The 23291-nt window shown below is 48.1% G+C and overlaps 1 protein-coding gene across 3 annotated transcripts; it reads left to right on the top strand.

Moving 5' to 3' along the window:
• The first annotated feature begins 5643 nt into the window (after positions 1-5643).
• LYRM9 (LYR motif containing 9) lies at positions 5644-22893 on the top strand. 3 transcript variants are annotated; one of them, XM_047708473.1, is made up of 5 exons: positions 5685-5707; positions 11319-11537; positions 18332-18475; positions 20103-20195; positions 21349-22893. In XM_047708473.1, the coding sequence occupies exons 3-5, from the start codon at positions 18350-18352 to the stop codon at positions 21364-21366; spliced, it is 237 nt and encodes a 78-aa protein (XP_047564429.1). In that variant the 5' UTR covers positions 5685-5707; positions 11319-11537; positions 18332-18349; the 3' UTR covers positions 21367-22893. The 3 variants fall into 3 exon arrangements, with proteins under 3 accessions (XP_047564430.1, XP_047564431.1, XP_047564429.1); XM_047708474.1 differs by lacking the exon at positions 11319-11537 and having other exon boundaries at positions 5644-5707; XM_047708475.1 differs by lacking the exon at positions 11319-11537 and having other exon boundaries at positions 5684-5792.
• The last annotated feature ends 398 nt before the right edge of the window (positions 22894-23291 follow it).

Raw genomic sequence — 23291 nt, 5'->3', positions numbered from 1 at the left:
GATTTCATTTATTTATTTGAGAGACAGAGAGCATGAGCACAGGGGAGAGGGAGAAGCAGGCCCTCGCCGAGCTGGGAGCCCGATGTGGGGCTCAATCCCAGGACCCCGGGATCATGACCCAAGCCGAAGGCAGAGGCCCAACCAACTGAGCCACCTAGGTGCCCCACAAAGGGGTTTTAGAACTAAAATGTATTTTTTTTTTCCTGATTTGGAATTCCACACAAACACTGGAACAAAAGGGATCTCTTTTATTCCCCTTCCCCTTCTCTTCTCTGCCCTCTCTTCTCTTCCTCATTAAAGTCTTTCATTCTTTCCCCCTAACAATAGCTACATTGAACACTATATGGAAGGAAAATGTTACTCAGGTGACTAACTTAATTTTACAATGCTTCAAGAAGAAGGGTGTGGTCAGCGGACCCAAAGGCTGCTGAGAAGTAGAGGCTAAGGACAGAGAAGGAACCGTTGCTTCTGACGATATGGAAGCCATCCAAAACTATGCGAAGAGCAGTTTTGGTGGCATGAAGGTGGGAGCCAATGGTACTGCCAGGAGGATGAATGGGTGAATGAGTGAGGAGGTGAGACAGCCTGTCTAGACAACTCTAATGATGGCTTCTTGTCATTTTGATCTCAGAGTAAGTTTCGCCTCTTTGGAGTCATCTAAAGTAGCCATCTGGTCACTATCACGTGGCCATATTTAATTTCTCTGCAAAGCACTTACTTATGACCTGATCATATCTTCTTGCTTTCTTTGTTGTTCTCTGCCCTTGGGACATCACACATATATGATTCTAGTGGTGGGTTTTGGTTTTGGTTTTAGTTTGTTTTTTCCTTTATCTCCAGAACCCGACAGTTTGCTTGGTACCTTGAAGATGTTCTATACACATTTGTTGAATGGATGGATAAAAGTTTGTCTAAAATAGAGAGTGGAGGACTAGCCCGATGCTTTTCAAATTTTAGTATGCCTAGGAACCATATTTGGGACTCTCATTAAAATCCAGATTCTAATACTCTAGAGTGGAAGATTCTGCCCCCCCCTTTTTTTTTAAAGATTATTTATTTATTTTTGGAGATAGTGAGAGCATGCACACAAGAGAGGGAGAGAGAGTGAGAAAGACAGAGAATGAGCAGGGGGATGGGAAGAGGGAGAGGGAGAGGCAGACTCCCCACTGAGCAGGGAGCCTGACACAGGGCTCCATCCCAGGACCCCAGGATCATGATCTGAGCCGAAGGCCGACACTCAAACAACTGAGCCACCCAGGCACTCCAGATTCTGCCTTTCTAACAAACTCCAAAATGAGGCTAGAGCTCCTGGTCCATGAACCCCATGTTGAGTAGCAAAGCCCTTAGACCACATTGGTATGTTGCTTAGAATGAACCGGTGAAGAAAAGGAAATTAATGGAGCAGGAAAGAGGCAATAACTGCAGAAGCAAAGATTTTAGGAAGGCAGAGGGGAGAGGGTCCAGAGAACCAGCAGAGGGACTGGTTTTTCAAAGGCAGAAGGCAACTCTCCAGGAAAGAAGAGGGAGTGTGAAGAGGAGGAAGCACCCCACTGACGGTGTCTAACTTTTCACTGAGGTCATCCTCTGAGAGCGAGGGTGGGTGCTCAAAGAGACTGTCATTCTCTTCCCAGGCAGGATCCAGTATGCCTTTGAGTTTAGATCACAAATTAAAAGCAAAACCTGTCAGTTCGGGGCTGTTTTCACCGCCCTCACTAACAGCTTCCAAGTCTTCTTCTGGGGGATTCCAAAGTAAGGTATCTACCATTATAAACTATGACACATGCCACAGGGCAAGGTACAGGCTATTCTTCCGGGGCCGGGAGAGGGGAAGGGTTATCTACCTCAGTGTCAAATGGGAGTAGTAGGCACATCAGGGAAGTTGAGAAAGACACCTGTGACTTGGGGTCTAAGGGAGGAGCAGAATGGAACATGGTGCATTTGAGGGTCAGAAAGGCCACAGAAGGGGACTGGGGCCGTGGAGTGAAGCCCAAGAGGCCAGGCACTGCAGGTAAGGAGTCTGACGCATCTACGCAGAGAACACTGAGAGGCCATTGAGAGGTCTGAGGCTGGCCAGTGACAAGATGGGATCTGCCCCTAACAAGAAATAGAGAAAGAGGGGAGAAAAGGAGCAGGAGAGAGGGGGTCAGGAGGCCTCTGCAGGGGCCCAGGGCTTTGCACGGATGGAGTCTCAACAAATATTTGCTGAAGTGGAAGGCAACTATTAACTACATATCTGATTGACCAGAACACCCTATTTCCTGGCTGATATGAATAATGATTTTCCTTAATTAACGATGCCCCACTTTATTAGGCCTTTCTCTTTGGGACAGCACCAAAGCGATGACTCCCTCCTACCTTTTCTCATTATCCACTGCCCTGTTTTTCTCTCTTCTTCTCTTTCCTACCTTTTCCTCTACACCTCTCTTCCCAAATAATCCTATTTAATCTAGTTCATCAAATCTTGCATTCTCCATTTCTATTAACTGGGGCATTGAACTCTTATCTGTGGCCCTCTTACTCATCTTCAGACTCATATTCAGAGATGACGAACATGTGATCATCGATGTGCTCTCACGTGTGGCTGCGGTGACTACATGTTTACAGAACACACCAGGAGACACTGAATGATATATACCAGTCAGTGAGTTTAGAATTAGGGAACTAATTCAGAAAGTAACACAGGACAGAGGTCCAGGAACGCTAAAACCCAGGCTGTAAATTAATCTCCTGGCATATGTTGTAAACAGTCATCACTGTTCTCTTTTCTCTCTTGTACTCCTTCTTTCTTTCTTTTTTTTTTTCAAGATTGATTTATTTATTTGAAAGGAAGTGAGTGAGACAAGGGCAGGGGCAGAGGGAGAGAGAGGGAGAATCCCAAGCCGATTCCCCGCTGAGCACAGAGCCTGATGTTGGCTCCATGTGGGTCTCGATCCCACCACCCTGAGATCATGATCTGAGCCAAAATCTAGAGTCAGACGCTCAGTGGACTGAGCCACCCAGGCATCCCTCTTGTACTCCTTTTTATAAAAATCTTGAAATCTCTTCTTCAGCCCAGCAATTAAAGAAGAAAAGACAGTCGGTGTCTGAGAATTCACATAACCTTTTATACCCAATATTTTTGTTGTCTTAAAAACAAAGGGTATGTTCTGCTACAGCCTGAGATGGAGATGATCTGTTCACTGGGTTTTCCAATTTTGCCCTGGTGTCCCCTTTTGGCACATTCACCAGTCACCCTATGCCCCCCACCCTGTGCTCTGGCAGGATTTGAAACATGCAAATTGCAAACTGGTAAATAGCAACTTTGCATATTTTAAATAGAAGGGAACAACACCATACACTCATTCTGTTCACAGGGAAATCTGAGATAATGGGAGTGAGGGCAAAGGCAGACCGAGGGTCCTAAGTGTTTTCTTCCAAGTGTTTATTATGCTTATTAAATCTATTGTACAGTGATGAATTCATTTGAATTATTTACATGGTCAACCTTTGAGACAATAACCTGATTTAACCGGAGGATGCAAATGTATCATTTCTCTTTGAAATCTAAAAACAGGTTTGAACTGGAAGAAGCATCACCACTTGTATCTTTTCCTACAAATATTGGTTACACACCAGCAGTTATCAGGTTCAATGACAAAATGTCAGAAATGTGGCGATGTATTTCTTGGGAAAGTCGATAAACTCCCCTGTGAGAACATGTCCCCTGGACAGTCAACTCTTGGGTGACAAATTTCTCAAGGAAGTCTTTCAATTCCATTTATCTGTAAAACATCCCGCACTGTCTAACACGAGGGTGTTCATCTGCTACAATTTCAACGTAAAGGAAAATGACATAGTAAGAATGGTTGGATTTTCATTAGATTAGGGGGCCCGGCGTCATTGTAGTGTTTGGCCCGGCAAGAATGCTTTAGTTTTACTACTGAAGCTGTCAAGAATCTAAGACTGCTGTCAAGTTCAAAGTATTATAATCCAATTATTTTTGAAAAACAAGGTTTTTCAACTTTGGATTATTTTTTGCCCGTTGTTTGGATGTTTATAAAGAATTTTTGTGAACCATAAAATTATATGTATTTATAAGGACAGAAGAGGCACAAGTAATTCTGGAGGTGGTGTCTTTCTGAGGTGGAGTGAACAGCTTGCATCTTAAATATTTTATGAGATCTAGGTATTAGAACAATGTTTCTGATGCAGGAACACAGCGATCTAGGAACAAAAAGGAGATGGGGGCCAAGGAACAGACTGTGAAATTTCTTCAAAATAATCAAGCGATCCCAAGGCTGAAAACAGCAATGGATGGGGATACTGCAGATTTTTCCTAATAAGGGATTTAAAAGCTTAATGATTTATTGGTTGGATCTTCACTAATGATGTGCCCCTAACTCTGTGTGTGTAACTAAGAGGGCTGATTTATGAGGGTACAATCATATCTTTCAGATATATTTGGTCCAAGTCTACATATTGAAAATAAATTGAAGGGTTATCAGAATATTTCAGGGAAGCAACGCCCACATGATTTGTATGGTAGGTGAAGGCTAGTGTATTAGGTGAAGAGAAAAAAACCCAAAAACCGGAGAGGAAAAACTGTAAAGGGAGTTAGCAAAAAAAAAAAAAAAAAAGAGAGAAAAGCCTACACCAAAAAACAAAACAAAAAACCCCACTTCTGTTAAGAAATAGCCCCTGCTTCTCTCAGTCTAGAAGGAGAAAAATAGCTTCTCAGATGCTACCAGGGAGTAATAGTTTCCTTTCAAAAAAGAAGAAGAAAGAAAAAGAAAAAAAGAAAAAAGTTGTTCTGTTAAATCAGCTACACATGGAGTCAGTCTGTGTAAGGAAATCAGCCTTTTCATTACAAATGGGTTTAAAAAGCCCTAGAGAAGTGAGACGTGAACAGAAACAATATTATCCACTAACAACCCAACTCTCTTTCAGACAGCTGAGAGAAGATCAGCAGCATCATTGAACAGGGGTTTGTCTTAAGATAAAGACTCATCTTTATTTCTTTCAGGATATAAAACTTGTATTTAAATCAATTCAGAGAAGCACTTTAGCTTTAAACATTAGAGAGCGGGGAGAGCCTATTTAATAAAACAGCATTATTTCATTTTCAAAGAATGATACTGGCAGTAGCTCTGAGTTTAAATTCTGTATTCTTTTCCTCAATTATAATTATAGATGGGACTGAAAGGAAGCATGCCTATTACTGTCATATTTATTCTTTTGACAGGTGTTATGGGACTGTAATTTGATGAAATGACTCAAAACGCAGATTCCCTTACAAATACAATTCCTGTCATCAGCACGAGAGGTTTAGGGAAAGTCCTCCAGCAAGCCTTTTCACCAATCTTGAACACCCCTAATGTTTTAGCAGCGATCCGTATTCAGTAACATGGGGGAGAGCCTGCCTTCAGGGCTTATATCCGAGGTAGCAATAGCCAGAAGGAAGAGTGGGTGTTTAAGGTAGAGAAGGCAACTGTTAGTGGGACAGCCTTCTTTTTCAGCTGGGTGGGGTTGGATCAGGCAAGGGGCACCCAGACTGTTTTCGCCTGTAGGGTTTCCTTATAAACAGACTCCAGCCCCGCATGTGGCCGGCAGAGGGCGCTCGACGAACAGCCGACGGGCGGGGGCGGTGCCGCGCCGATCCTGGGGCGCAGGCGCGCTCGTGGCTGCGGCGTCCGTCGCGTCCGGGGTTGACGTTGCTCGGTGGAGGCGGGTGAGCCGAGCTGGGCTTTCGGAGGGCGGGAGAGGAGCCGTGCGCGAAAGGGCGCAAGAGGGACGGAGCCGCCTGGGGCGGCGGGGTGAGCTAGGGGTGTGAGGCCTCGGCCGTCCTCGGTCTTGCGCGGCCCGTGGAAGACCCATCGGGGCTCCTTGTCGCCCCCGTCTCCTCCGCGTCTGCTCTCGTGGCCTCGGAGGGCCAGGTGTCCCGGTGTGGGGCTCCCGGCCGCGCTGGGGCCCGTCGCAGGCCTCGCCGGGCGGCTCGGGGAAGCGGGGCAGGCCCCAGTTTGCTGGGAGGGCCGCAGGGAGCCCGGGGGACTCCAGACACCTCTGCGAAATGCCCACTGTCTGGCACACACCTCCGCGCTCAGTCTCGGCTGGGCCATTTATAAAAGCAGACGGGGCCCCTCCGCGGCCCATCTGCCCCCGGCTAGCTCCCGGGGAGCACGCTTGCCTGGAGTGACCTTCACGTTCTGATAGATGCGTCTGCATGATGGGTCAAGTCCCGCGGAGTGCGAAACCCCTTGGTCCTCAGGACTGTTTTGTTTTGTTTTATTTATTTTTATTTTTAAAAATTATTTTTATTAACATATAATGTATTGTCTACCCCAGGGTTACAGGTCTGTGAATCTTCAGGCTTACACATTTCACAGCAGTCACCATGTGGTTTTTTTGTTTGTTTTACATAGCTTACAATTCACTCACTTAAAGTGCACCATCGAATGTCTTTTAGTATAGTCAGAGTTGTGCATCCACACTCAGAATCAATTTTAGAACACATTCATTGTCCCTAAAAGAAATCTCTCCTTTAGCTGTCACTCTCAAACTCCCATTCCCCCACCCCCGCCCTGGGCAATCCCTATTCTTACTTGCTGTCTCTATGAATTTGCCCATTCTGCACATTTCCTGTAAATGGAATCATACAATATTTGGTCTTTTATGACTGGCTTCTTTCACTTACAGTAATGTTTTCAAGGTTTACCCATTTTTGTATCCTGTATCAATACTTCATTTCTTTTTTTTTTTTTTTAAGATTTTATTTATTTGTCAGAGAGAGAGGAGAGCGAGCGAGCACAGGCAGACAGAATGGCAGGCAGAGGGAGAAGCAGGCTCCCCGCCAAACAAGGAGCCCGATGTGGGACTCGATCCCAGGACGCTGGGATCATGACCTGAGCCGAAGGCAGCTGCTTAACCAACTGAGCCACCCAGGCGTCCCATGTTACAAAATAATACTCCACTATGAATGTGCCATGTTTTATTTATCCATTCATCAGTTGATGGACCTTAGGACTAATCTTAACTCTTCACCTCCTACCAAGCCCCTTCTGGATCTGACTCAGACTTCCTGGCATCATCTTGTTAGCTCTTGCTCTCCCTTGGCACCCCTCCCCCGACTCTGGAGGGCCTGAGCCTTCATGCGAGCTGCCTTCCGCCTTCACCATCCCTTCACCAAATCCTACTCTTCTTCAGACCTCAGATTGAATGCCCTTTTCTCAAGAAACCTCTGACCCTTGACTGGGTGAGGGACCCCATGAGCCATTCTTTCAGGGACCCGAATTCCCCTTTGTAGCAATTATAACTGAATAGTTAGTTTTAATTTTGTGTTAATGTGTAAGGTATATAGGGTCAGGGCCTTCTGTTTGTTTCTGTAACCCCAGTACGTAGACCTTCTTGATGCTCAGTGACTATTTCAATACATGTGCTCATATGCCTACCATGTATCAGGCACCGTACTGTATTAGGGAGACAGCCATGAACAAAATAAATTAACTTCCTGCTGTATGGAGTTTACATTCCAGTGGGGGGAATACAGAGATGTCAGGTGGTGAAAAGTGCCAGGAAGAAAGATAGAAGGGACTGCGGAGTGGTAGGAAAGTCCTCTTAAGTGAGACCTGGATTCCTTTAGGGCAGAGCAATGTGGGTGCCTGGAAGAGCTGTTGGGTAAGGGAGAAAGGGAGAGAGTGACAGAAGGGTAAATCGGGAGCTTTCAGCTCAAGGGTCCTTTGAGATGAGCCCTGCGTATGTGTAGAAAGAGCTTGTTAGGAGGGTAGAGACCTAGGTACAAAGCCTAGCTGCGCTCTCACCCAGTTCTGTGTGACCCGGAGCCTCAGTTTTTCATCCTCCGCAAAATGGGAGTATTAGGGTTGTAGAGTAAGTAGCCCCCGTGAAGTACTCAGCCACGTGGCAGACACCTGGTGGATGTGTAATGGTTTCCTTCTTTTGCCCTCAAACCACAGTGGTGTGTTGTGGCCTGTGTGGGGGAGGCCATTGCCTAACATCACAATGACTTGTTTCATGTTGCTGGTTGCTCTGCTCTGAGATCAGCATGTTTGCCTTTTGTCTGATTTTTCCAGTTTGCATTGATGGGGCTAGCTCACCAGGTTCACTTGAAGCTGGCAAACTAGCTCAGGGCGGTTGAGCGGACACAAGGGCTGTTCAGAGTGGCTCCTTAGGCTCTGAGAGAGACAACAGGTGTGAGAGGAAGAGCTGAGGATCCAGGACCCGAGTCTGAGACCTGGCTCTGCCACCTGTTGGCTTTGTGATTCCAGGACAGCCATTGTCCTCCTGGCTTTAGTGGCTTCTTTGGTAAATGGAAGTCAACACACATTTATAGAAAGGATTACAGTGTGAGATCTTATAGAGGAGTATGGGCAGCGTGGGGTGTGAGCCTTGAGGAAGGGACGTGGGAGCTACATCTTGAAGGATCAAGAGGAATTCTTGAGGCAGATGAAGAATCCAGCGTAAGGAAAAGAGAAGCGCTGAAGAGCACAGCATGTTTCAGAGATGCAATTAATAATAGTTACCAAGTGCCTCATATGTGCTGAGCATCGTTCTTAGTGACTTAGGAGCATTCATGAGTCTTCACAACGAGTCTGTGCGGGAGATACCATTAGTTGCCCAATGGACAGATGTGCAGCTGACCCTGTGGTGGAAATTGAGAAGCTTGCCCAGGTCCCACCGCTGGCCAGTGATGGAGCCAGGATTTGAACATAGACTGCCTCCAAGGTCCAGAAACTTAGCCTCTAAGTTCAGTATGTGGCTAGAATGTAGGGAGTGTAGACAGCAGGAGATGAGTTTGACGAGACAAGTTGGAAGCAGATTTGAGAAGGGTAAACGCCCCACAGAGGTTCTGGAGAAGGCGAGTGACACGGTGTGCTTTTGAGGAGGTATCCTCCGGTCGGACTGGAGAGAGTGATAGTCGGATGGTCTGAATAGGGTATTGTTCCAAAGCTAGGAGCCCAGGTACTGTCCAGGTGAGTGAAGCTGGGGTGGTCACTGAGGATGGGGAGGGTGGGTCTTGAGAGCCTTGACCACGAAGGAAAGGGACTGGAGGAGCACAAATTGCGGCCCTGTTTTCTAGCTTGGAACGTGCACGTGCAAGTTAGAGCCCGGGAGGTGGGGGAGCAGGACCACTCTGCTTCTATATTGCGACTTTCCCCATCCAGAGAAATAATTGCATATTTAAACAATGGCCTGCACAGGCTTAATTTAGCCTTGTATCAGTATTTAATAGGGCATAATTTCTGGTCGTGTTCTGTAGTTCCATTCTTTCCTTTCTTTCTTTTTTTAAATATATGACTTTTCCCCACTTATTTTTAGGTGCCTTATGTCAGGGCACAGGGTAGGGAAATAGCGAGGGGGGTTAAATGGGGCCGTAGGCCTATTTCTCAGCATCTGTACCAGTGATATCACTTGGCTCCCAGGAAATTCCCTTTGTGGCTTTATTCTCACTCTTTTCCTTTATCCTGTTATAGTGTCCTTTGGGTTTCCTAAGAACTTTTTTAGTATTTCCTTAGCTGCCCCCTTTTCTTTGTCTGTGTAATTGACATCAGCCTTGTGACTTTTTTTTTTTTTTTCATCTTTATGCAGTGGGAAGCTATAGATGATGGCCTTGGGTTTCAGAAAAGCATGGAGCAAAGTTTTATGGAGAAGGTTGAAAAATAAGTATGGGATAATAGCACAGTCAAGTGCTTTCATGCATGCAGGCCTGGTCCTGAATGGGCTCCAGGAGAGTTCTCTGTGGGGTCCTTAGCCTGGATCCAGGCGGCACTCAGTGGATGGCTCAGATACAGACGTAGCAGATGGTGTTAGAAGCAGGCAGGGGCAAGGGGCAACAGTCCTCAGTTTGATTCCTGGCGTTACCATCTAATAGTTGTGTGGTCTCTGGCAAGTTTCTTACCCTCTCAGAGCCCCAGTTTCATCATCTATAAAATGGAACTAGTGATTCATACCCCAGAAGATTGTTGTGAGGGTGCACGGGGTAACACATGAAGCGCTCAACACCGTCCTGGCGCTTCCTGGCACTTACTGATCACTCCCTGAACAGTAGGTCGTACGACATGGCATCAGCTGTGTAGAAAGCTCGCGGTGGGACAGCTAGGTAACATGCCAGGCCATCCGTCTCTGGTCCTAGGGCCGAGCCCAGAGCCATACACGTGCTAGGTTCTCTGAATGACATTGTGTGGGTGACTGACACAGCTCTCTGGGGCTCCTGTCTCTCTCTCTGGACCCCATTCATGCCTGGGATGGGATTGTTTTGTGCTTTTGTTGTGCTGAATTGAGTGGAGCTGGATAACAGACAGGGTCAGGTACCCCAGAGATTGTAGCAGATGGTGACTTTGGACAGAACTAGTAAAATACAAGGTGGGAAACAGATTTCAGAAGTGTTCATGGAAAAAAATGTTCCTCTGAGCTGAATGCCAGAGTCACGTGAGGGCCTGAGCCGAGAATGCCGTCTGAGCAGCCTTTCTTGAACTGCTAGGTAAAGCAGGGGACATTGCCCACTGAGCTCCAGAACCCACGAAGCTGGTCAGGATCCAGAACTGTGGCTTTCCCCCTGGACAGTACGTTTAAGAGGGAGACCAATATTGAGGGTGCGTGTGTCCTGAAGAGTGTGAGTGGGACAGGGAGGCACTAGGAGAGGGTGGCACCTTCAGGGTGGGGATCTTGGAAGAGAATGACTTCGGGGCTGGGATCACTAACTGAACAATGACAGAATGGCCTCGGAGGTTGTTGGGCTGCGGGGAGCGGGTAGAGACTTGAGCCCCAGAGGGCAGAGCTCAGATCCACAAATGAAGTGGAGAGCTCAGACTTGGGAGGTCATGAGCTCCCCGCCACGAGGGAGCATATTAAGGGAGAAAAGCTGGAAAGCTCCCTGGCAGGGATGGGGAGAAGAGATTTCTTTTACCCTGGATAGGAAAAGGCTGCCTTCGGTGCTCTGGTTTTGAGACTCCCTACTTTGGATGACTTTTCTGCTCATTCAGTTAACACCTCTGACCGAGAGCGTCTACCATGAGTCAGGCCATGCCACCTTCAGTATTTTTAGAACTTTCTAATTCATCGGAGGCGACAGCATGAATAACCAGAGTTCAGTTCTGATTTCGGGAAAAAGCTAAATAAATTTCATGTGCTCTTTAGTTTGATTTCAAAGAAAAAAAGATTATTTTTTTTCTCTCTGATGTTGGTGGAGGTCACTAAATCAGTGAAATCCACCACCTCTCCCAGTGTCAGTTTGCGTGAGCAGCTCCCTTCCGCAGCCCAGTCTCGTCTCAGATAGAAGCACCTAAAGATATCATAACGTATTGTTTTCCCTTTTGCTACTTTTCCAGGCCCCGAAAAGGGCCCCCTACTGAGTGAGCTGCTGCCATGAGCCCGGCAGGCATGCATGATGCCTTACTCAATCCTCCCATCAGTCTCACCATGATCGGGGGCCCATGTAGTTTCAGTGTTCACTCAGTCTTCCGGATTCGGGAGAGTTGACTGGAAGGTGTTGGAGAGAGGAAGGGTTCAATCTGACACCCTTCTGTTGAGGGACCACTGCATGCCAGATGCGCCTAACAGAGGAGGCTGAGCTGGGTAGAGGGTGGAGGGAGTGGGGAATTTGGTTTCAAATGGGATAGAGATTGGCAGTTGCCTGGGAAAGCCTTGACCCCCCCCCCCCACACACACATATACTGATGAGCTTAGAGCTTGTTCTGTGTGTGCCATTAAAGGATATCAAGCAAGGGGCTCAAAGATGAGATTTTTGTCTTCCATTGCTCATTCTGGCTGCACATAGAGAGGGATTGAAGAAGAGACATGTCAGAAGGGGTGTTGGATTAATCCAGGAGAGAGGCTCTGAGAGCCTAACAGAGACAAGGAAAAGGAGGGACTCCTTTCCTTCAAGAACTCAGGGAGGTTAGAGCACTGAAGTCGAGTCAGAGTCCACATCCCAGAGCTGCCACTCCCTGGTTGTGTATTCATGATCAGCCTCAGTTTTCACATCTGCAAAATGTGAAAATGATAATGCTTTTTTGTCCGAGGGTGGTTGTAAAAATGTCTAGCACCTCTCTTAGCCCATCAGTCAGCTCTCGGGCAAGGATAAATCTCATGGAAGAGGGGATTTGAAAATATTCTTGCCCGATGGCCTCCCCAGACTGACTGAGGTAGGAGGCGTCAGTTGCCTGCAGGGAATTCCTGCAGGTGACCTGGAGGGAAGCTGAGAGGGCCGGAAAGGGTTGGCATGGATGGGCAGGAAAGGGAGGATGTTGCTGCCAGAGGTGATGGGCAGGAGAACTCAGGGCTTGGAAGATTCTGAGGTTCATCAGCTAGGAAGCATTGATGGAGGAGTGTGCTTGGTACCAGCTTGTACTGTGCTGGCACTGAGAGAATAGAGATGGGGGAATCGGACACAGTTCCTGTCCTCAGGGGAGTTCTGTCTGGTCAGAGAAGATTGAGAGGCAAACACTCAGAGCCCAGGTGATTCCCGCTGATCTAAGCAGGCACAACAGGCTGTGGGCAAACAGATCAGGGAGAGAGTCTAGTTCTGTGTGGGGAGGAAGAGGAGACAGGAAGACTTAACCAAAAAGAAATTTCCTGGAAGAGTGTTAAGGGCTCACAGAATCAAGGGAGAAGGCTGGAGAACCTGGCAGGAGTCTAGACATTTCTGGAAGGCCAGAAGGCAGGAGCTACAAGGACAGTTCAGAGCAGGAAGAGGCTCGTCATGCAGCCATTGCTAGAGCACATGAACTCATTTTCAGGTTCTTTGTAACCTTGCTTGAGAGCCCGTTTCCAGAGATGGGGAGTACTCAGTTGGCCTCGCCTGGGTCTCATGTTCTCCTTGTTGGCCAGGAGAGATGGAGCCACAGACAATAGTTTCTGCAGGCCAGACTCAATGGGAAGAAGTCATTCCTTAAAAAGAAATTGGGGAGGGGGGTGCCGTTAGGAAGAGTAGCACCCACCTGGACTCTGGAGCCGGACTTCCCAGGTGGAAATCCTGGCTTTTGCGCTCAGAGCTCTGTGACCTTGGACAAATTTCTTGCCTCTGTTTCTTTATCTGTAAAAGGACAGCATAATGGAACCTCCTTGATGAATTATTGTGAAGACGGGGTTAATTCATGTGCATCATTTAGAATAGTGTCTCTCCCATGCTACATACTCAGTAAGGCTGTGATCGTAATCATCCTAAGTGCTCAGGATTTGTTATTATTACTAAAGGAACCACAGGTGGTGTGTCAGTGTGCCTGGCAGGTGGAGGAGTGCTGAGGGGTGACTCTGGGTGGGCAAGAAGGCTTTAGGAGTCAGTGCCAGCCTCACGAGCTTAAGACTTTATTCCCTAGGTAAGGAGAAAGTCGTGGAACGGTTTTTCTAAAATAACTTTAAGTTACAAAAAAATTTCAAAATACAGAGAAATTGAAATAATAGCACAAGGTCCACCCTTATTCCTGCCCTCTAAACACGATCTTAACATTTCACCACATCTTTCTCACCCTATCTTTTCTCTTTTTGTGTTGCCTCTTGTGGAACCATGTGAAAGTAAGTTGCAGACGTGATGACACATCAGCCCTAAACACTTCCTTCCACTCATGTCTCCCGAGAATGAGGACATTCTCCCACACGACGCACTGTTGTTCTACCTGAGAAAATTCATAGTTGATAATAATTCACAATATCCCGTCACATCCAGCTGTGGGAGGATTTGAAGTAAGGTGTTTGACAAGACGTTGTGGCTGCCATGTGGAGGATGGCTGGAAGGGGGCCAAGGGCAGGCAGGTACCCTCCCAGTAATGCAGGTAACACATGATGAAGCCCGAACTAGAGTGATGTGGGGTCGCGAGGCCTGTTTGAGGTTCTCCAGAGGTCTCCCATTAAACGTGGTAGCAGGGATGGTGGGTCAGTGAAAGCTTCCAGGAGGAGGTGCTGGACCTATCATCTGAGTGTTGTAGGATCAGGAGACCTGCAGGAAGCAGACTGTGGGCAAGAGTGGGAGGATTCATTTGACACATAAATATTAAGCATCTACTATCATGGTTCCATTTATACGTCAACTTGACCGGGCCATGAGATGCCCAGGTGGGTCTGTGAGGGTGTTTTGGATGGGATTAACAACATTTATTTTTAAACAGGGGAGAGAGGGGCGGGGGGTGCTGAGGGAGAGGAATTCTTTTAAGCAGACCCTGCACTGAGCGTTGAGTTGAACCCAGGGCTTGTTCTCATGACCTGAGCTCATGATTTGAGCAGAAACCAAGAGTTGGATGCTGAACTGACTGTGCCACCCAAGTGCCCCTGGATGAGATTAACATTTTTTTTTAAAGATTTTATTTATTTATTTGACAGAGAGAGATCACAAGTAGGCAGAGAGACAGACAGAGAGAGAGGGGGAGAAGCAGGCTCCCCATTGAGCAGAGATCCCGATGCGGGACTCGATCCCAGGACCCCAGGATCATGACCTGAACCGAAGGTAGAGGCTTAAATCACTGAGCCACCCAGGCACCCAAGATTAACATTTAAATCAGGAGACTGAGTAAAGCAGATTGCCCTCCTTAATGTGGGCGGGCCTCCTCCAAGCACTTGAAGTCCTGAATACAACAACAGACTGACACTCCCCTGAGTGAGAAAGGATTTTCTTGGCTGGTGGCCTTCAGCCTGGGACATTGGCTCTTCCTGGTTTGACATGGACTCAAACTGGGGCACCTGCTCTGTGAGATTTCAAACTTGCCAGCCTCAGTAATCACGTGAGCCAGTTCCTTATAAATAGTATACACATATGAATATAACATAGATATATTCTCTCTGTATATTCTATTGGTTCTGTGTCTCTGGAGAACTCTAATGCTTCTACTATATGCCAGGCATTTTGTCACAGTGCAGAGACTATAACAGGCAAACAGGACATAGACTCATGGGATGTGCCACTCAGAGCTCAGTTTGCCTGGACTCTGGAGGAGTGGTGGGAGAAGGGTTGAGGGGTGGGCAGGGGCCTTGGAGGAAGGAGTATGGACTTTGTTCCATAGGCCAGTGCTTTCCAAAGCTTAGTACCACTTTCATGATTTTTCTCATATCCACATCTCAGCTGCATTCTTCTTTGCTGGATATATTTAAAAATACCAGTTTTACTCCTATTCCTTTTTAAAACATTTAAGCCACACTACCTATGAAATTATGGGATTTTTTTTTATTACACATGAAAATAAATATAAAATCCTTACAATAAAAAGATGTTGACCCATATACTGCTTAAAATAATTTCACAGTTTTCCTACATTTGGGGAGAGTTGTCATGAGTGACAGGGTTAGGGGTGGATATCAGATCTGAGGTTTTAGGCAGGAACATGCCATGCTGAGATTTAGGTTTTAGAAAGATTCAATGGCTATTGAGTGGTGAATAGATTGGAAGATAGGGAGACCTGCTCAGAATTCTGGCTGTTGTCCATGGGAGGTCTGATAAGAGCCTGAAGCAAGGATGTGCAGTGGGAATAGAGAGGTGGGGACAGATGTGAGGGGGCATTCAGAGGTAGAATTTGATAGGACTTAGAAACAGTGGCGTGGGATTGAGGCAGGAAGAGAAGTATAGGTTGGCTTAGTGATGGTTTTGGTTTGGTTGCCTGAGAAGACAGAGGTACCTTCACAGAGGTAGGGAGCTCAGGAGAGGCTAAAGTCAAGTGCAAAGAGCAAGATACGCCAGGTAATGGTTAGGGGCTACAGAGTTTGACTACAGTTTTAGCAATGATGCTGTGAAGTTCATTGCCCCTTAATAGCAAACCCACACTTTAAATTAAATTAAAGCATTTTTAGTTTAACTCTTCTGAGTGGACCCACACATGCATTCTCTGCTACTTATTACTGAGAATGACTAAGTATTATAATTGAGCTGAAAATAATCTCCCGCCCATACTTGCTGGGTTGGTTTCTAAGTATTGCTTGGGTTTTTATCTACTGAAACAAAGTTGTGCTCTTTCCAAATGTTAATTTTGAAGCCTGCAGATGGTAACCATCTGTTACACGACTAGCATTTTACAATATTTGATTAGCACTTTATATAGTTTGGGGAAGCCTGCCAGTGGAGTCTGCCCATCAGGTGGGGACTTCGGTGGTATGTCCTCTCTAGTGGTCCTTGAAGGTCTTTGCCCTCATTGTATGGGGTTCCCCTCTTTTTTTTGGGGGGGGGGGATGTGCTTTAATACAGCTAGTCAGACTGGCAGGTTGATATTCGTGGCAGGAGAACCTTAGGGGCCTTGCCTTATTTGTACTGTTCCTTAGAGCTGGAAGCATCAGACCTCATCGTGGAAGCAGAGTTTGAGAGGTCAAGATCTGTCCATCAGTTAGGACTCTCTGGGTTGCAAGTGACAGAGTAACCCAAGCTGCTTTGGCAAAGGGCATTACTAATTGGGTCAAGTCATTACAAAGTCTAGGGGTGGGACTGCCTTCGGGTGGACGGTTCAGACGAATTCTTCAGACGTGGTTCCCTCACACCCTCAGCTCTGCCTGCTGCTGTGTGGCTTCAGCCTCAGGCTTCCAGAGGAGGCAAGATGGCGCCCTGGAGAGAGGCACAAATCCCTGCAGCAGCAAGTATCGAGGGAAAAAAATGGAGGCCTTCCCGACCACCCCTGCAGAGGCAGTGGGATGCGTTCTGATTGGGCCAGCTTCCGTCATGTGCCCACCTGTGACCCAATCCCTGTGACCACGTGGATGCAGAGCTCTGATTGGTCAGACCTGGCGTGGAGCCCCTGACCTGTCGGCAGAGACCAGGGGAGAGGTGGATCTACAGTCACACGTCCCGCGCTGTTAGCAGAAGCGGGGAAGGTTGAGATAGGGGGCAGACCACCACCTGCCCGCCCCGGTGTCATGGCGGGAGCCCAGAGTACCGGGAGGCATTGGCAAACTTAGCTGTGGAAACAGGCAGTTATTATTGCCAGGACGATAATATGCTGGAAATGGAATGAAGGAGCCTCTGAAACCGGCTACTTAATGAATTTCCTTTCGTAGTTTTAAGAACCTCTGATTTAGTATTCTGGTTCTCTCTCTCTCTCTCTCTCTTTTTTTTTTTTTTTTTTTTTTGAGGGGGAGGGAGTTGTCTTCTTTTTTTTTTTCTTTTTTGTCTTTCTTCTGTTTATGTCACTTTAAAACTAAGACCAGTCACTTAATCTTGGTCTTTTAGCTCCTTCGTTTGGAACACTGTGAGCTTCCCTCTCAGAGAGGGGCGATCTGTACAGAGCAGATAACAGATTCCATTCAGTCTAGCTCAACAAACAGGGCACGAAGCCCTGGTGCCTGGGCCAGGCTCCACAGGCCTGGCAGCAGATGAATCCTCAGCAGTGTGGGAAGCACTGTAACAGCTCCAAAACAGGGCACTGTAGCTCCTCAGGGCAGGACAGTCAGGAAGGGCTTCTCAGAGGAAGTGACACGGGTCTGGAGCTGGAAGGATGAACATGAGTTCCCCCCCATGGCAGAGAAGAGGAGGGGAGCTTGACGCTAAAGGTGCTGCTTGTGCCAAGAGACCAAGAGGCGAGGTACTTGCTGGTTTGGGGGGGTTGAGCTGAGGCCACTGGCTCCAGTGGGCATTCTGGCGTCAGCATGGAGGAGACTGGAGAGTGACAGGCTAAAGACGGGAACAGACACCAGGCAAGATGCTGTGGTAGAGGTCCAGGCAGGATCCTGTGGTGCATCTGGTTAAAAGGCAGGTTTGGGGGGCGCCTGGGTGGCTCAGTGGGTTAAGCCGCTGCCTTCGGCTCAGGTCATGATCCCAGGTCCTGGGTTCAAGCCCCACATCGGGCTTTCTGCTCAGCAGGGAGCCTGCTTCCTCCTCTCTCTCTGCCTGCCTCTCTGCCTACTTGTGATTTCTCTCTGCCAAATAAATAAATAAAATCTTAAAAAAAAAAAAAAAAAAAAAAAAAGGCAGGTTTGGTCCAGTAGATCTGGGGCAAGAGTGTTTCTAACCAGCTCTCAGGTGACATCGCTGCTACTGGTCCAAGACGATTCTTTGAGTGGTGAGGCTCAGACCTCTGGCGTTCTCCTCTTTGTTGGCTGTAGTCTGCTGGTTTCTCAGTCTACAGTGCAGGATCTTCCTGCTCATCTCCCCTACTCTGCCTGTCCATGACACCACCTCACCCACCCCCTACAAGTTGGCTTCCAGAAAGAATGAGGCTGTGTGATTTCGCCTCTGGTCCCAGCAGGCCTACTGTGGGCTGAGGCTTCTGCAGGACAGAATGCCCCGCCCAAGCTCAGGGTCTGGGTTCTGTGCGGTGTGGCATGAAGGGGACTGGGCCTCCATGTTGTATCAGACCTGCTCACAGAGCCGTGGAACAGGGGGCTCAGGGCCGGGGATTGGCTTGATGCCTTTGAAATAATGCTCTGTGTTTTCCAGGGACAGAGGGACTCGCAGATGGCCCCGCTACCAGGGGCAGAGCTGGTCCAGAGGCCGCTGCAGCTCTACCGATATCTGCTGCGCTGTTGCCAGCAGCTGCCAACCAAGGGCATCCAGGAGCATTACAAACATGCTGTCAGGCAGGTGGGAGCAGGGGATACTGAGCTCGGGGTGGCGGTGGGGAGGTGTCACATAACAGGAGGACTCTTTCAGAGTTGGGGGCAGGGGACAGGGAGGGTCTTTTGGGTGGTAGTGGAAGGGAGGAGTGGCAGACTAGTAAGAGCCACCAAAGACCATAGCCCAGCTCCTCTCTCTGATTTCTGCTCAGAAAACAGACGCTTATCCTCTAGCACATCAGCTCTGTGCCAGGGCTCAAATAAGGCAGCTAAATGGATAATTAAAGTAGAGTATAGGACATAGCATCATTTTGACAGGCGTTCCTGCCAGTAATGCACAGCCTGAATATACTCATGAGAAAACATCAGGTAAATCCAGACGGAGGGACCATCTCCACACCAGTGGCCTTGGCTCATCCAACGTGGCAGGGTCGGGAAGCACTGAGAAAGGCAGACATGCTCTGCTTTCAAGAAGACTGAAAAGATATGACCATGAAATATAATGAGTGGATTGGTTCTGGGACAGGAAAAAAAAATGCTTAAAAAGGACATTATTGGATACCTTCCTGAAATTAGAATATGGGTTGTAGATGAGATGGTAGTATTATATAAATGTGGCATTTTCTGAATTTGACTACTGTGGTTTTGTAATCTCCTTGTTAAAACACATGGAAGTGTTTGGGGTCAAGGGCATGATGTCTGCCACTTCAAAATGTTCCCAGAAAATTGAGTACAAACCTATATAAAGAGAGAATGGTAAAGCAAATGTGAGATGTTCATGACTGGTGATTCTGGTAGAGAAAAGCTTCTGTAGGTTAGAGGTTACTTCCAAATAAAAAATCATAAAAAATAAAAAAAATAAAAATAAAAAATAAAGTAAAATAAAAATAAAATAAAAAATAAAAAACTTAAATGAATACAAATGTAATGTGTAAAGTTAAAAAAAAAAAAAGTCAAGGTAGCAACAGCCAGGTTGTGAAAATATGGAGGAGGAAGCAGCTAGTTGTCTGAGGATGTCAGGGAGGGCTTCACAGCATGAGCATTTGAGGTGCTCCTGAAGACAAATAGGTCGAGAGTGACCGGGCAGAAGAGGTACCAGGTACCCTTGTGAAGCGCTCTGATGCCACACCAGTGAACCTGAATCTCACATTCCTTCTCTGGTCAAAGGCAAACAGCAGCCCCATGCTGCTCTGCACTGGGCCTGGCTGGAGTTTCTAGTCACTCGTCCCCTGCCCCCACTCTGCTTGGCCTTCCAGCACTGTTCCTTCCTATCATGCCTTGTAGGGAACAAATGGAACCGAGAGATGGAAGTTTCTTTGGGCCCCTGCTGCCTGATCACCTTTGGGCCCAGCCTGATTTGGGGTACCTTGGGGGCCAGTCTTCTATATTGCTGCTGCTCTGCAGGTAGGAGGACAGGCTGTGTAGTTAGAATGGACTGGGATTTGAATGCCGCCGCCAGGCACAGTGGCTGGTTAGGGCATCCAAGCCTCTTTCCTCATCTGTAGGACAGATCCTTCTAACTGTCCCTGGAGGGCTAAGAGCCATGCCCAGTGGGAAGTGGCCATGGTGTGTCTGGCCTGTGCCTGGTGCTCTGAAGATGCTGGTCCTGCGAATTTTGTCTTGTCATCCTTTTTTTTTAATGCCTAAACTTCCAGAGTTTCCGGGTTCATTCAGATGAAGACAATCCTGAGAGAATCCAGCAGATTATTAAAAGAGCCATTGAAGATGCAGACTGGATCATGAACAAAGTAAGTGCTTGGCTCCCTGCTCTTCCTACCCCCTGGGGGGTTTGACAGCAGTAATCCCTGTGGCCACCAGGGGTCGCCCCTGCCCCACACGTGAGCCTGATCAGCCAGGCAGAGGCACCCTACAGCCCCAGCCAGCCACTCCCTTCCTCCAGAAGCCCAGAGGTGGTGGTAGATGCCTTTCTGGTTGCATCTGTTTTCTGTCAGGGGTGGGGAGTTCTGAGTCCCTAACACCAACAGTGCTGAATAAGCTAAGGCGGGGTAGCAGGAAGAAGGAAGAGAAAGGTCTTCTTGGAAGCAATAGTGCCTGAACTAGCAGCAGCCTTGTGATGGCTCAGATGGGAAGGCTGTTTTGGGGTGTAGTGAGCTCCCCATAGCCAGGGGTATTCATAGTGAGGTAGGGTTATTGAGGAAACATTCAAGCATCTATTTTGGTAGAGGAAGGGAGGGAGTCAGGAATACAAATTAACTTGCTGGTCCTTACCCACTGGTATTAGAACAACCCAGAGAGCTGGGTGGAGCGTGCCCCATGCCCCCATCCTTCTAAATCAGGATCTCCAGATGTGGGGGCCGGGGTTCATTTTTAAAACTCAGTGATTGGACTTGATAACTTCTGAGGGTCTTCCTCTACCTGAGATTTTTTTTTTTCTTTGAACCAAGATGTAGCTTAAAGAACAGGATGGGCACACCCCACATTCCTGTCTGACATTCCCATGTCTGTCTGTCTTTTTTTTTTTTTTAAGATTTTATTTATTTATTTGAGAGAGAGACAGTGAGAGAGAGCATGAGAGGGGAGAAGGTCAGAGGGAGAAGCAGACTCCCCACGGAGCTGGGACCCCAATGTGGGACTCAATCCCGGACTCGGGGATCATGACCTGAGCTGAAGGCAGTTGCTTAACCAACTGAGCCACCTAGGCGCCCTTCTTTGTCTTTCTTATGTATGCCCTCCTACCCTGTCAGGTTCCTTTTCCATTAAGGAAGAAAGGGTCCCTGTGTGCCAGCTAGAGATTTGACTGTCTGGTGGCTGCCTCATCACCTCCGAGAAGCCCCCAGGAGGCAGCTAGGGCTCCAAAGAACATGGTTCTCAGGATTTCCTAGGTCCTCCCTCCCCCATTGGCTTCCCTCACCCACTTCTAATGATCTCTCTGCCTTACAGTATAAAAAACAAAACTGAGACACTGAGGCCTAGAGAATGAAGCTGTCCTGAAGACATTGAAGTGCAGAGACCTTGCTTCTCCTGGAACTCAGCAGCAGCAGCTGCTTTGGAATATCCATTGGCCTCGTTGGCTGAAATCAGGGGTAGGAGAAACTGACGTCAGTTGAGCCAGCTCTTCTTGCGACGTGTGTGTTCCCGGCATCCTTTATGTTCGCTTTCCTGGCCGTTGCCATGGGAGGTTTGGGGAAGAATACATTTTGTCACTTTGTTCTGAAGGTGCCACATGTATTCTGGATGTTGTCCTTGGAGACCCAGAGTGGGCATCCCCTCCGGCTGTCCAGAGAGGACAGGGCATGGGTTTTTGAACCAGTCAGGTCTGGATTTGAATCTCAGTTCTGCGGCTTTTCAAGGGTCTTGTCTTTGAGCTCAGCGTCCTCCCGTGTGAAGATTAAGTATGAGGAAGTTGAAGAGCTTCATGCAGGGCAGGGTACATGGGGGTGCAAGTAAATGTCCCCTCCCTGAGGAGGCTATCCTCTACCGCTCCTTCCTCCCCGCCCACAGTGCTCCGCATGTCTCTCTGGCGCACTCCTCGTCGGGCCCAGGTAGTGTGCGGGCCCGTCCCGTCTGCTTGGTGTCCCTGAACCCTCATGGCCCCACCATGCCCAGCACTCCACCAAGCAGCCGTTCCTCCAGGCACTGTCCTTCCGTGAAGTCCTGGTCCATGCCTTCAGGGAGTCTTTGGTGTCCCTGAAGTGGTGAAACGCGGGCCGCGTGGACAAGGAAGAAGGGCAGAGCAGCTCCAGCGGATGCCCAAGCGTGCAGGCTTCTGTGAACCTGTGATCCGGCATGCTGGCCCTTCCCTGCTTTGCCACCATCTTGGAAGGAAGGGTGGAGGCAGAGAGGCAAGGAGGCAGGTGGGGAGCAAGCATTCTTGTGGGGTATGGTGACCCTGATACCCACGGAGAAACAGGCTGGGTCACATCCCAACTCCATACAGTTTGCTCTTGGGGGAACTTACCTGGCTTGCTTCAGCCTTGGTTTCCCCATCTCCAGTGCAGTGATGCCTCCGCCCACCTGCCAGGGCTGCAGTGAGGAGCACTGAGCTCTAACGCAGGCCAGGCCCTTCTTGCAGAAGCCGGCTCAGGGAGCCCGCTGCACTGCTGTGGCCGGGTACCACGGTTAGGGAGACCTCCTTTGCCGATGGGCAGGTGGAAGCACGGACGGGTTGAACTCCATTTCAAGGTCACCAGGCTACTAAGCAAGTTCTGTCTGAATCTACCAAACACTACAGATTTGGGAGGGAAGAGGGGGTAGCAAAGGGAGGGAAAGCATCCAGGAAGGACTGGTGACTGGGCAGAGCAGGAGGAACAGCTGAAAGTGGAGAAGCCACACTGGACTTGAGTATCCCCAAGGACTCTCAGCCAGAGGGATGAGCCAACACGTTCATGATCCCGCAATGAATTATAGGACTTAAAGTGACTCACGGACATCTGTATGCACTTGACTGATCAGCAAATAATGAAGTAAATATATTGATTTCTGAAAGCTCTGGTATCTTGAATGCTGTGCTCATACATTCCCCAAACACATGTTGTTCCCTACTGTGTGCTGTCATACTAGGTGTTGAGGACTTGGAGACAGGCCTATAGAAAGCTGCCCAGGGGGAGATGGATCTTCAGAGGAGATGGCTCTCTTTTGTTGAGATTTTTATTGTTTTCTAATAATGGGGGAAACTGGTAGGTGGTGATTATTTCTTGGCCAAGAAATAATCTTTGTTGTGTGTGTGGGGGGGTGCGGGAGTCCTCTCCTTATCCCTGATGCTCAGGGGCTGATTTGGAGGGGGGAACACTTACCCTTACTACATGATGGGCAGGCCTAGGTGCCTCTCACAGACATCTTCCGAGAAGTTTGTCTTGAGGCAGAGAAAGGACCTATTCCAAAAC

This window comes from Lutra lutra, chromosome 16 (assembly GCF_902655055.1).
Source record: "Lutra lutra chromosome 16, mLutLut1.2, whole genome shotgun sequence".
Taxonomy (NCBI): domain Eukaryota; kingdom Metazoa; phylum Chordata; class Mammalia; order Carnivora; family Mustelidae; genus Lutra; species Lutra lutra.
Note: the sequence above shows the minus strand (reverse complement) of the source record. Positions and strands in the feature narration are given on the sequence as shown.

Excerpts from the sequence above, each read along its gene's own strand:
- LYRM9 (XM_047708474.1), top strand. The coding sequence starts at position 18,350 with ATGGCCCCGCTACCAGGGGCAGAGCTGGTCCAGAGGCCGCTGCAGCTC. Across the intron at positions 18,476-20,102 it reads ACAAACATGCTGTCAGGCAG|AGTTTCCGGGTTCATTCAGA; the intron begins GTGGGAGCAGGG and ends CTAAACTTCCAG.